Source organism: Podarcis gaigeae, assembly GCF_964106915.1.
Source record: "Podarcis gaigeae genome assembly, chromosome: 5".
Taxonomy (NCBI): domain Eukaryota; kingdom Metazoa; phylum Chordata; class Lepidosauria; order Squamata; family Lacertidae; genus Podarcis; species Podarcis gaigeae.
Window position 1 is genome coordinate 93,681,661 of NC_139681.1, and position 12,197 is coordinate 93,693,857.

At 48.9% G+C, this 12,197-nt stretch overlaps 1 protein-coding gene across 1 annotated transcript in view; it reads left to right on the top strand.

Annotated features, from left to right (window-relative positions):
• The first annotated feature begins 2,248 nt into the window (after positions 1-2,248).
• The window catches only part of CHRD (chordin), a 49,178-nt gene continuing 39,229 nt past the window's right edge, over positions 2,249-12,197 (top strand). Inside the window, exons 1-2 of the mRNA XM_083739316.1 lie at positions 2,249-2,789; positions 6,460-6,563. Coding sequence (XP_083595442.1) covers positions 2,639-2,789; positions 6,460-6,563 — 255 coding nt within the window. The 5' untranslated portion in view covers positions 2,249-2,638. The remainder of the gene's footprint in view (positions 2,790-6,459; positions 6,564-12,197) is intronic.

Consider the following 12,197-nt stretch of genomic DNA (forward strand, 5'->3'; position numbering starts at 1 on the left):
CTTCTGGCCTGCCAGTGGAAGCTGTAGTAGGCGGAGCCAAGCACAGCACCACCCAATCAGTGATGGCTGTGATATCAGTGAATGAACATATGCAAATTGAATGCAAATGCGTGTGTCCCATGGGCCTGCTTAATGTTCGTGCATCTAGCTCAGTGTTGCAAAAGCCACCTGGGAGTAGCTCTCTGAGATTTTGGGCAATTTGTCTGCCCAGCCTTTGACTTGACTAGCCACAGTTCTTCAAGGGCTGAAGCAGAGGTTGTTCCCAGATGTCAGGAATTCAACCTGGGATCTTTTGCATGCAAAACACGGACTTCTACCAGATCCAGAGTCCTTTTCTCTCCTGCGTCCCAAAATCCCAAAGCTTCAAATCATACTAGCTTTAACATGTCATTTTCGGTTCAGAGACACTCTTATGGCAAACCATTGCTCGACTTCCATCATTTGATTCTGGCCTCTTTCCCTATCCGAAACCTTCTCCTCACAGGTGATCCGGCATGGAGAGCTCCACTCGCCCCCTGCTGGAGAATCTATCCAGTTTCTTCCAATGAGATGCAGGAGTAGATTCTATGCAGCCAGCTGCAGTGTCACCTCAAGATTAACATCTCGAGGGCCCCAGCCTAGGTTTCAGGGAGCTGAAGCAGGAGACCCCTTTGGGAAGGATTTGCTGGGAGAGAAAGGGAGTGTGAGTCTTAGGGTGCAAGATATGAGGGACATTTCTGTTGGCTATTTGCTGTTTAGTAGCGCTGCAGAGAGGGACGCAGGTGGCGCTGTGGGTTAAAGCCTCAGCGCCTAGGACTTGCCGATCGAAAGGTCGGCGGTTCGAATCCCTGCGGCGGGGTGCGCTCCCGCTGCTCGGTCCCAGCGCCTGCCAACCTAGCAGTTCGAAAGCACCCCCGGGTGCAAGTAGATAAATAGGGACCGCTTACCAGCGGGAAGGTAAACAGCGTTTCCGTGTGCGGCTCTGGCTCGCCAGAGCAGTGATGTCACGCTGGCCACGTGACCCGGAAGTGTCTCCGGACAGCGCTGGCCCCTGGCCTCTTGAGTGAGATGGGCGCACAACCCCAGAGTCTGTCAAGACTGGCCCGTAGGGGCAGGGGTACCTTTACCTTTACCTTTACCCTAGCGCTGCAGAGAGCTTGCTGGGGAGACCATGCATTAAAAAGGGACTCAGAAATAACTTAAACAAGGTTTTAATAACAAAAGCAAAAATTCCTTATACACTAAATACATCAACAACAAACCAGACCCAACCACCAACCCATCCTCCAGGGTAATGGGAGAGCTAGTTGCTGCTCCTTATATACTACACCCAAATGCTGACACACCTTAATCAGTACAACTCAGCAGCACCTGCTATGTTTCACAGCTGTAAAGCTGGGTCTCCTTATTTTGCTCTGGCCCTTGCTCTGGCCCCTTAAAGACATACACATTGGGTGGAACAATAATGAACCTTTACATTTAAAACAAAAAATTCCTTCCAGTAGCACCTTAAAGACCAACTAAGTGTGCATGCACATGAAAGCTCATACCTAGAACTAACTTAGATGGTCTTTAAGGTGCTACTGGAAGGAATTTTTTGTTTTGACTATGGCAGACCAACACGGCTACCTATCTGTAACTTTACATTTAAAGTAACCATTCAACAATTCACGTCTGAGTGTGAGCATTGTGGGAATTGTAGCATAACCTCATGCCCACGCAGCAGAAGGCCACTGTCTGGAGCACCAACGGTGGAAAGGGCAGGAGGGGAGCTGATCACGGATACTGGATGAGATGGGCCTGATCCTGCAGGGCTGTCCTTCATGTTTCAAAGCCTTTCTGGCCAGATTGTGGCAATGAGGGGGAGCTTGCTATGGAGTGGGGTGATATTCAGAGTTCAACATACTATATACTATATTTATAAGAATACTGGGACGCGCTGGGGGCGCATACCGACCCCCGTGGCAAGGACTTCGTCGGGGTGGGTGACTCGTGGACCCACGGGAAAAGATTTTCAGGATTTGTGAGGGAGGTTGTAGTTGGACAGCCCCCTCCCCAGCAACTTTGACGGGGGAGATCCGTTCACCGTGGATGGGTGCAGGGAAGGCGGGCAAGCCCAGGTGAGGGCGCGGAGGACCCAGCGCCGTGGGGCGCGCCGCGCGGTGGCTCCTCCGCCTCCGCCCAGCACCGCGGGCGGAGCTTTTCCTCTCCGCGTCCCGCCCGTTTCCTTTCCTCGCCGCGCTTCTCCTCCCGCGCCGTCGGGCGCCCTGCCTAGCCCTGCCCGTCCCGCGGCGGCGCCCTCGTCCTCCCGCAGCAGCGGAGCCCGGGAGGGACCGGGCCAGCGGCGGGCCAGGCAGCCTCCCTCCCTTCCGCGCCGAGAGGACTGCGCGGAGGGCTGCGCGGAGGGCGAGAGGCGGAGGCGGTGGGAGGGGGCCCAATCCGTCGCCGCCGCCTCCCCGATCCTTCCCCCCTCTCCCCACCCCCACCCCCCGCGGCGGTGCTGAGCGGACCCCCCGCCGGGGCCGCGATGTGCCGCCGCCTTTGTTTGCTCGAGGAGATGCCCCCTCCGCGCCGCTTGATCCAAGCCGGCGCCTATAAAGGCCGTCGGGGCCAGACGGGACGGTAACTCGCTCCGGGATCCCGCGCTCGCCTCGCCGCGATGACCCTCCTGGGCGCGGCGCTGCTGCTGCTGCTCCTGCCGCCGCTCGCCCTCGTGTGGCCGGGCCACGGCTCAGCCCCGCGCCCGCCCAAGCCCCTCTTGCCCATCCAGCCCGAATCGGCGGACCCTCTACCCTCCAAGGGGGCGGCAGGTAGGACTCTCCTCCTCCCTGGGACGCGCGGGTGGCGGAGGCTTCTTTGCAGGAGATGGACACGCCATCCCCCACTCCTCGGAAGGGCGCATCCTGACCCAGCCCTGTCTCCCTTGCTTGGTTGGCACAGCTGCCCGGCAGCGGCAGGCGAGCCTCCCAGCTGCTTCCCACGGACGGATTTCGAAGACCCCGTGCCCGCACCTATTGGCCGGGCGGCAGGTGGACGTCGAGGCGGGAGGTGGACGGGACGCGGGCGTTTGGGAAGCCTCCCGGGCCGCTTGGACGAACGCGGGCGGGTTGCCGCCGGGCGAGGAGCGCGCTTCCAAGTGGGACAGACGGGGAATGGTTGTGGGTGCAGGGATGCCTGCTGTGTGAGAGAGTGACTTGGGTGTGTGCGTGCGTGTGTGTGTGGAAGCGGTCAGCGTGCAACGGGAGGCACCAAACGCAGCAGATGGCACGAATTTGGGTAGGAAGAAAAGTTTCTTGCCAGGCGACCCCACTCCCAAGGCTTTGCCCAGAGCTATTCCACACAAGACACCCACACTCGTTCAGTGTTCTAGACGTGCAGTCCTGGGTGCTGTGAGGTTGCAGGAATGCCAAGCGGGTCGAGGCACCGCTCAACAGGCATAGCTACGCACAAGTCACAGACTTGCACCTTTGAGGCTCAGTCCTGGAACAGGAGAAGAGCTGGCGATGCACATTAGGTGTCCCTAAGATTATGCAGCAGCCCTGATGGATCAGTGGTTGGGAAAATGGGCTCCTCGAGCAGAGAAGCTGGACTTCCCATCAAATTTAAATCTCCAAAGATTTTATTTTATTTTTAATCGGGGGGGGGGGGAAGGAACGTGGAGGAAAGAAACTGGGGAGGGATCACCAGCTCAACTATTGCAAGGCAGCCTAAGCGGTTGTAACTGTCGGTAGAGCTTCAAACTCTCAATCTCAGGGTCCGGTTTGAGCGTCACGTTTGGCAAAAAGATTCCTGCATTGCAGGGGGTTGGACTAGATGACCCTCGGGGTCCCTTCCAACTCTACAATTCTAGGATTCTAACTGAAATGCATATTTATTTTATTGAGCAAGATTTATATATATATCACTTAATCAACAAATCCTGTCCATTAAAATCATTCATTAAAAGTACCAACTGAAAAAAACCACATTGACACGAAATATATCAAAATCCAAATTAATCCCCTGATTTATTCATGTACCTCTTCTCGTTCCATTCCTCTCCTGCCTTGGAAATTTATTTATTTATCTCGTTTATTTAGTTTTGTATGTTCCTTGAGGCAGGGACCTGCCTTTTTGTTTCCTAGTATTACAATTGTTCATCCTTACAACAACCCTGTGAGGTAGGAGAGGCTAAGAGGCAGTAATTGGTCCAAAGTCGCCCAGTGAGCGCCGTGGCCAAGCGGGGATTTGAACCCTAGCCCCCCAGGTGTGAGTACAGCCTTTAACCACTACACCACACTGTTTTTAATGGTCCTATTAGAGAGCACCCAGTCAACATTTACATAGCAGGTATATAAATTATTAGGTGTTGCCAGAATTTTTGTTGGGGGTGTGGCAGGGCTTTTGGGAGGGGGGCAGAACTGACGTGATTGGTCAGTTAGTTAAGTATTTTTATTGTTCTACCTGATGGAGGGGGAGCTGCCCCCCTGCCCCCCTTGTCTATGCCCAGTGCTTTTTTTCCTAAAAAAATGTTTAGGGGTATTCTCATTTTCCTACTCATATTGAAATACTGCCCTCAATGAAGCCAAACTGAGATTCACAAAATGTTTAGGGGTATGTGTACCCCTGCACCCCCCGAAAAGCACTGTCTATGCCCGTGTGGCAGGTCTACATAGGCTGCAGGTGGTGCGTTAGGGCACATGGAGGAAGGAATTAAGGGGCAGAAGGGTGGATGAGGGTGGATGGGAACTGCGTGCTTGAGATGTGAAATAGAGAATTTTTGGGAAAGGGGTGATGCTTGGGCCTAGGGCTGAAATCCTGTCCCTGGAAGTGGTGAACCCCATTGAGAATGGGTGGACTTACTTCTGAGTTAAACATGCATAAGAATCCATTGTTAAGTCGGCTCATTATTAAACACACCCTTTGCAACTGGAAGCTCTGGTTCCTGATTCCAAACTGGGGGTGTCTGATCAGTGATGTGTAAATGTACTCCTGTCCATGCCTGCAGTTGGTCTTTTTTTGTTTAGTTTTAAACATCTTTATTATAAGTTCAAAAAGTACATAATTATATGTGCACTAAACATTTTGAGACATAGATAAAAGAGAGAGAAAGAAATAAGAGGAACAGAACCTGTGTAGAAGAGAAAATAAAGGGTGGGGGGAAACTCTCAAAACTATATTTTACAAGGTTGTTATTGTACTTCACCAGATCTTAACCTATTACAGTATTTGCAAGAATGGATTCCAAATATCATTGAATTTGACCATGGCAAATCTGCGTTTATACGCAAGTTGTTCATATGTTGCGGGTTTGTATAAATCCCCAAGCCAATCGTAGAAGGGAGCTGCATTTTTATTTTTCCAGCTGATGAATTGCATGCCTGCTGTTGCTCTTTCCTTCATCGCTGCTTTTTTGGCTCTGAGAAGAAGTTTGAAGGTTATAAACTCTGCTGAGTCCTAATTGAACTGGACAGCTCAGTTGGTTAGAGCATGGTGCTCGCCAAGGTTGCAAGTTCGATCCCCGTATGGGACAGCTGCGTATTCCTGCATTGTGGGGGTTGGAGTAGATGATCCACAGGGGTCTCTTCCAATTTGACAGTTCTGTGATTCTAAGAAAGGAAGCCTTGAGGGCAGGGCTCTGGAGGGCGGGGCAGGTGCTGGAGGTTGCTGGGTGGACCTGGGTGAGTCAGCAGACAGCCTGTGCTTTTAGGGAACAGATTTATTTGGAGGAGGGGGTGCAGGCAGCTGAAAGACGATGTACATTTCCTGCAGACCTGAGGTGAAGAAGGGCCTCAGAAGTCGATGTCAGGGTCCAGGTTGGTTCATAAGGAGAGAGGTGGTCCTTGAGGTATTGCGGTCCTGAGCCATTTATGATGCTGGGTGATGGTTTTCAGGTCGGTCTTCCTGTGCTGATCTATGTACGTGCTTGGTTGGTGCACTTATGAACATTTAACATATATCTAAGACCTCAAAATTCCTATCACAGCTTAAAGGGGTTCACACGGAGCTGGAAGGTGCAGGCAGGAGGCTTGCAAGGGCCAATTGAAAGCATCTCCAGTTAAAAGGATCAAAAGCAGCAGATTTGGGGCTGGGTTCAGATAGCTGCTGCCAGTCAGTGCTCAGCTGAGTGGCCCAGTGTCCTGACTCTGGGATAAGGCTTTCGAAAACGATGGAATTATGTGGAACTGGCAAGATTAACAGCAAAGATGAGAGACAGCAGAATTTGAAATAGGAGCACCAGCATTATTTATTAAGATAAATAGGTTAGAATGGATGTAATGAATATTATACATGAAATATGCATCCTTTAAGGGCAAATATGGAAACCATGGAAATGGGGTATGGTAAGTCAATGGATAAAGTAATTTATGGTCTATACCAAAATCTGTTTTTTTGGTGCAAAATCAATAAATAGGATTATTTTTATAGAGGCAACTTCATATATGGCTTTCAGGAGCACTCAAGACTCTTCCTCTCCCCCCCCCCCCCAATTTCTTTTAGGCTGCTCTTTCGGTGGCAGATCCTATGCCCTGGAGGACACTTGGCATCCAGACTTGGGCGAGCCTTTTGGCATCATGCACTGCGTGGTCTGCTCCTGTGAGCCAGTAAGTGGTTATTTCCAATTCTTTTCTCTCTCTCTTTTTTCCAGATGTGGGAGGGGGTTGCTGCAGAACCCCCGAGCAGGACTGGGGAACCTTCTCCAGCATGGGGGCCACATTCCCTTCTGAGCAACCTTTCGGAGGGCCGCAGAGTACCAGTGGGCGGGGCCAGGGGCAGAGATGGGCGGAGCTACAATTGGGACTTTCCCCTTGGTGCTGTAGGCTGCTTTCAGCACAAACTCACCTCTCCCCCTGTCCTCCACCTATGATAATGATAATAATAATTTTATTATTTATACCCCGCCCATCTGGCTGGGTTTCCCCAGCCACTCGGGGCGGCTTACAGCACATATAAAAAATATTGAAACATCAAACATTAAAAACATCGCAATACAAGGCTGCCCCAACTCCCTGGACCACACCATTGCTAGCAACCCACCCCAGGCGTAGTGCTGCCTGTCTGATTCCTCCTCCTTAAGTCTCACTGTTGCCCTTTTTTATTTATTTTAAAGAATAATACTTTATTTATAATTCAACAATAACAAAGGAAAAAACCACAGTAGTTGCCACATCAATTCATTACAATTAACCAATTTTAACAATATATAAATAGTAACAGAAAAACTACACAACGTCACTTTTAACTTACTGAAGTTTTCATATTACGCTTTTATCTCTTTGTCTCTTTCTTAACATATCAAAAAGAGAAAGGCCAAGAAAGGAGGCACAAAAAAGAGAAGAGAAGAGAAGAGGAAGAAGAGGGGGTGGGAAGAAGGGGAAGGGGAAGGGGGAAAGGAAAAACAAAACAAAAACACATTTGGCTTCTGATTAGACTCATTGTATTATTATTTCTACAATTTTTTCACACACAGTTCCAAGTTATTGTATTTCTTTCTTTGCTTTTGTCAGATATCAAAAAACATTGTATTTGTTGCCCTTTTAGCAGGGAGGAAACTTCGTATAGTGGTAGCTCTGGTTACGAACTTAATTCGTTCTGGAGATCTATTCTTAACCTGAGGTGCTATTTTAGCTAATGGGGCCTCCTGCCGCCGCCATGCGATTTCTGTTCTTATCCTGAAAGTTCTTAACCCGAGGTACTACTTCTGGGTTAGTAGAGCCTGTAACCTGAAGTATTTGTAACCCGAGGTATCACGCGGGTGGCGCTGTGGGTTAAACCACAGACCCTAGGACTTGCCGATCAGAAGGTCAGCAGTTCGAATCCCCACGACGGGGTGAGCTCCCGTTGCTCAGTCCCTGCTCCTGCCAACCTAGCAGTTCAAAAGCACATCAAAGTGCAAGTAGATAAATAGATACCGCTCCGGCAGGAAGGTAAACAGCGTTTCCGTGCGCTGCTCTGGTTCACCAGAAGCGGCTTAGTCATGCTGGCCACATGACCTGGAAGCTGTACGCTGGCTCCCTCGGCCAATAAAGCGAGATGAGCGCCACAACCCCAGAGTCAGCCACGACTGGACCTAATGGCCAGGGGTCCCTTTACCTTTTATCTGCCTCTCATTGGCTCTGGCGCCACCTGATGTTGGCCTCCTTGCCTTCCTCCCAGCAAGAACCAGTTGCTGCCGCCACTACCTACCCTCGAAGCAGAGTCATGTCCCGGAAGCAGCCAACTTAAAGCCATTGCATGATACCCTGCATTGAACTTGCCTCTTTCCAATCAAGGAACACAGAAAAGCAGAAGGTGGTCTCCTTTGAGAGCAAGCAGCTTTTCCATGCTTTTGGCCGAGTAAGCCTCTCCTCGCCCCCCCTCATAGGGTGACAATCTGTGCTTCCAGTTCACACTTTAAAACACCTTAAAAATAAATACCTAAGCTCTGCTTTAGGAACTGGAAGTTCAGGAAACTCTGTTCTCTTCTGTATGACAACATCTACTCAGGCACACAAATACTGAGTGAGTTCCAAACTAGGTGAGACCACAAGAGACCCATGACCAGATTATCTCCTGTGGGTTTTTTTTTCCAAAAAAAAGAAAGAAATTAAAGTTAAATACATTTGAAACAAACCATCTCCCCTCTCTGCATGCACACAGCTGCATTTACCCTGTTTGGGGCAGGGGGGGTGGAAGGCCGGGAAGAGCTCATCCCAGACCTCCCACCATCATTACTCCCCAAGAGAGGCTCAAAAGTGCATTTGGTCACTCATTTTTAATGTAACGTAGAAAACTGCTTTCTTTTTCTTTCTGTCACACACACACAGAAATCTCTTAATCGCTTCAAGGTATGTGTAGGAGCCTTGCCTCAGGCCTCTCCTATTGATTCTAAACAGTTTTTAATGTTGTGTTTTACACTGCTGTGACGTGACATTATAGTCACACCTTCTGGCGAAGGACAGGTTATTAATAACACTAATTAATGCTAACTACAGTGATCAGAGAGCTGGGATTTCAGAGTGGGGCTCTGGCTTGCAATTCTGTTCTGTCATTTGCATGTCTCTTTTGGACAAGGCCCTCACCTAATCCCCCATCAGCTGCAAAACAGGAAATTATAGTGTCCTGCAAAATGTAGATAGTCACACACACACACACACACACACACACACACACACACACACACTTCAGCTTGTTTATCTATTTGTTGATTGTTTTCTTTTCAGATTGTATTAAATTATCGTGTTGCTCTTTGATGATATTTTGCATAAGTTGCCTCATGCGCTGTTTTTTCCTTTTTCTTAAAGTGGGGGTGAAACAAATTCATAAATAACAGGGAGGCTGGGAAAGCAGTTCTCATAAACAACACACTTGCAGGTGCCCTTTATTGGGGAAGCGCCTGTACTTTTGGACATGGTCACATTATTTCCTTTCCGCAATAGCTCAAAATGCTCTGGCAGGTCCTTTGCTGCACGATACGCTCCAAGACAATTTCCTGAAGTAAATCTGCCGTCGCTGTTTGTCGCGGCTGCAGGGAGAGGGCAGTGCTGGGGCACAGGACTCACCTCTGGTGCAGTTGGAGAGGCAAGCAGACGGATTGGCTTTGCCCTATGGTCTGCCCTAGATACCACAGTGGTACCTCGGGTTACATACGCTTCAGGTTACAGACTCCGCTAACCCAGAAATAGTACCTTGGGTTAAGAACTTTGCTTCAGGATGAGAACAGAAATCGTGCTCCGGCGGCGCGGCGGCAGCGGGAGGCCCCATTAGCGAAAGTGGTGCTTCAGGTTAAGAACAGTTTCAAGTTAAGAACGGACCTCTGGAATGAATTAAGTACTTAACCCAAGGTACCACTGTACTGTTTGGCTTTGGTAGCCCAGAGGAGAGAAAACCGAGCGTTGATACGATAGCTGTCTTCAAATAAGGGCTGTCAGATGGAAGAGGAAGCAAGCTTGTTTTCTGCTGCTTCAGAGGGTAGGACCAAAACCAGTGGATTCAAATGACAAGGAAGGTGATTCCCACAAAATGTTAGGAAGAACCTTCTGGTGGTAAGAGCTGTTCAACAGTAGAATGGACTCCCTTGGAAGGTGGTGGGCTTGCCCACATTGGCGGTATTAAAACAGAGGTTGGAAAGCCACCTGTCAGGGATGCTTTAGCTGTGATTCCTGCATTGAAGGGGCTGGATGACTCTACAGTCCCATGATTCTGTGAATGCAGAATTTGCACTGAATTTCTTATATTGATTCATGATGGGGGTAGGTCATGAACCTCTAATGGCCCCTCCATGCACCATTTTTTGTGGTACATTTATAACTATTTGCACTGATTGTGCTCTCCCATGCAGTCCCTCTTTCATATTTCCATGGTTTTTTATAGCCACGAATGTCCTGGTTTGTTTTTGTCCTGCTTTTGTTGCGCAACAACCCCTCCAGACAGCAGAAATGCAATAGCCATGGGGAAGCATGGGGAGAGCAACCTAAAGCAGAACAAAGGCACCGCTGATGTGCTGTTATTGTGTCAAGAACATGTTGCAGGATATACCTGCAATGAAACACTCGCCTGGAGGGTTAGAGTCCTAGAGGAATCAACCACACAAATGAACACACACACACACACACACACACACACACTGGAAGGAGATGTCTCACTTCCATCATACAACTCTTTGCACACTGATGTTGTATCAAAGCCATGGACATCCACTAGCTTATCCAGTTCCTTGCCCCTGGATGAACCATAACACTCAGATTAAAAGGTAAAGGGACCCCTGACCATTAAGTCCAGTCATGACCGACTCTGGGGTTGCGGCGCTCCCTCGCTGGCCGAGGGAGCCAGCGTACAGCTTCCGGGTCATGTGGCCAGCATGACTAAGCTGCTTCTGGTGAACCAGAGCAGCGCACGGAAACGCTGTTTACCTTCCCACCGGAGCGGTACCTATTTATCTACTTGCACTTTGACGTGCTTTCGAACTGCTAGGTTGGCAGGCACAGGGACTGAGCAACAGGAGCTCACCCCGTCCCGGGGATTTGAACCACCGACCCTCTGATCGGCAAGTCCTAGGCTCTGTGGTTTAACCCACAGCGCCACCCGCGTCCCTTCTACACTCAGATTGCCAGCTTGCTTTAAAAGAAAAGAAAAGAAAAGAAAGTTTCTAGCAGAGCCTGAGATGTGAGTCAGAAAGTACAGGCCCTAATCTTCTCACTTTGGTGCATGAGATTAATTAGCCCGCTCCCCCACTCTGCTTGGAAAAAATTCTGCGGATGCCCTTGTCAGAACTGCTTCCTGCTGGGGTTGGGAGAGTCAGGAGTGGAGGTGAAATGATTTTACTCCCAGTAATTCCTCTCACATTGGATTATTTACTGATTACGCAGTGAATATTTGAGATCAATATGTGGCATCCAGTTATGGATAAATCACCATCTATGGTAGCTGGCACGCAATGCGATCTAGAATTTGATAGTTGACATTACAGTTGGCGTTTGACACTATTGAATGGTTGGCAAGGATAACTTTTGACTGCTTGACATTTAATGGTTTTGGCAGTATTTAGTTGTCAAAATGAAAAATGAATTGAATATGTAAGCAAATTCGATAGATGAGATGCAGCAACATACAATCTTCCCAGTATTTGATAATTTCATAATTGAGGAAAATCAGCAAGCCAGGTAATGCGTGCAAATTTCAAAATAAAATTTCACATTAAGATTCCGTGTTTTGAATTCTACTTTCAAACGCTGAGGATCATTGTAGGATATTTTGGCACATTTTAATGTTTTGTGAATTTTTTTCCAGCTCTCATTGAGGCTCATCTCTCTTTCAGCCTTCCTCCTCTGAACCACTAGTTTGGCAGTGTTAGCGGATAACAGTAAATAATTGCATTACGGTGATGTTTTTACAGGTGTAAACTACTACAGTGGTACCTTGGGTTAAGTACTTAATTCCTTCCGGAGGTCCATTCTTAACCTGAAACTGTTCTTAACCTGAAGCACCACTTTAGCTAATAGGGCCTCCCGCTGCTGCTGCGCCGCCGGAGCACGATTTCTGTTCTCATCCTGAAGCAAAGTTATTAACCTGAAGCACTATTTCTGGGTTACCGGAGTCTTTAACCTGAAGCATATGTAACCTGAAGCGTATGTAACCCGAGGTACCACTGTACTGTTCCCTGGTGTGAAATTGGAAAGCACCCATAGACAGTAGCATTTTACTATCATAACAGCAGTTTCCTTCTGCTGATGGAGCATGCAACTTTCAGAACTTATCTC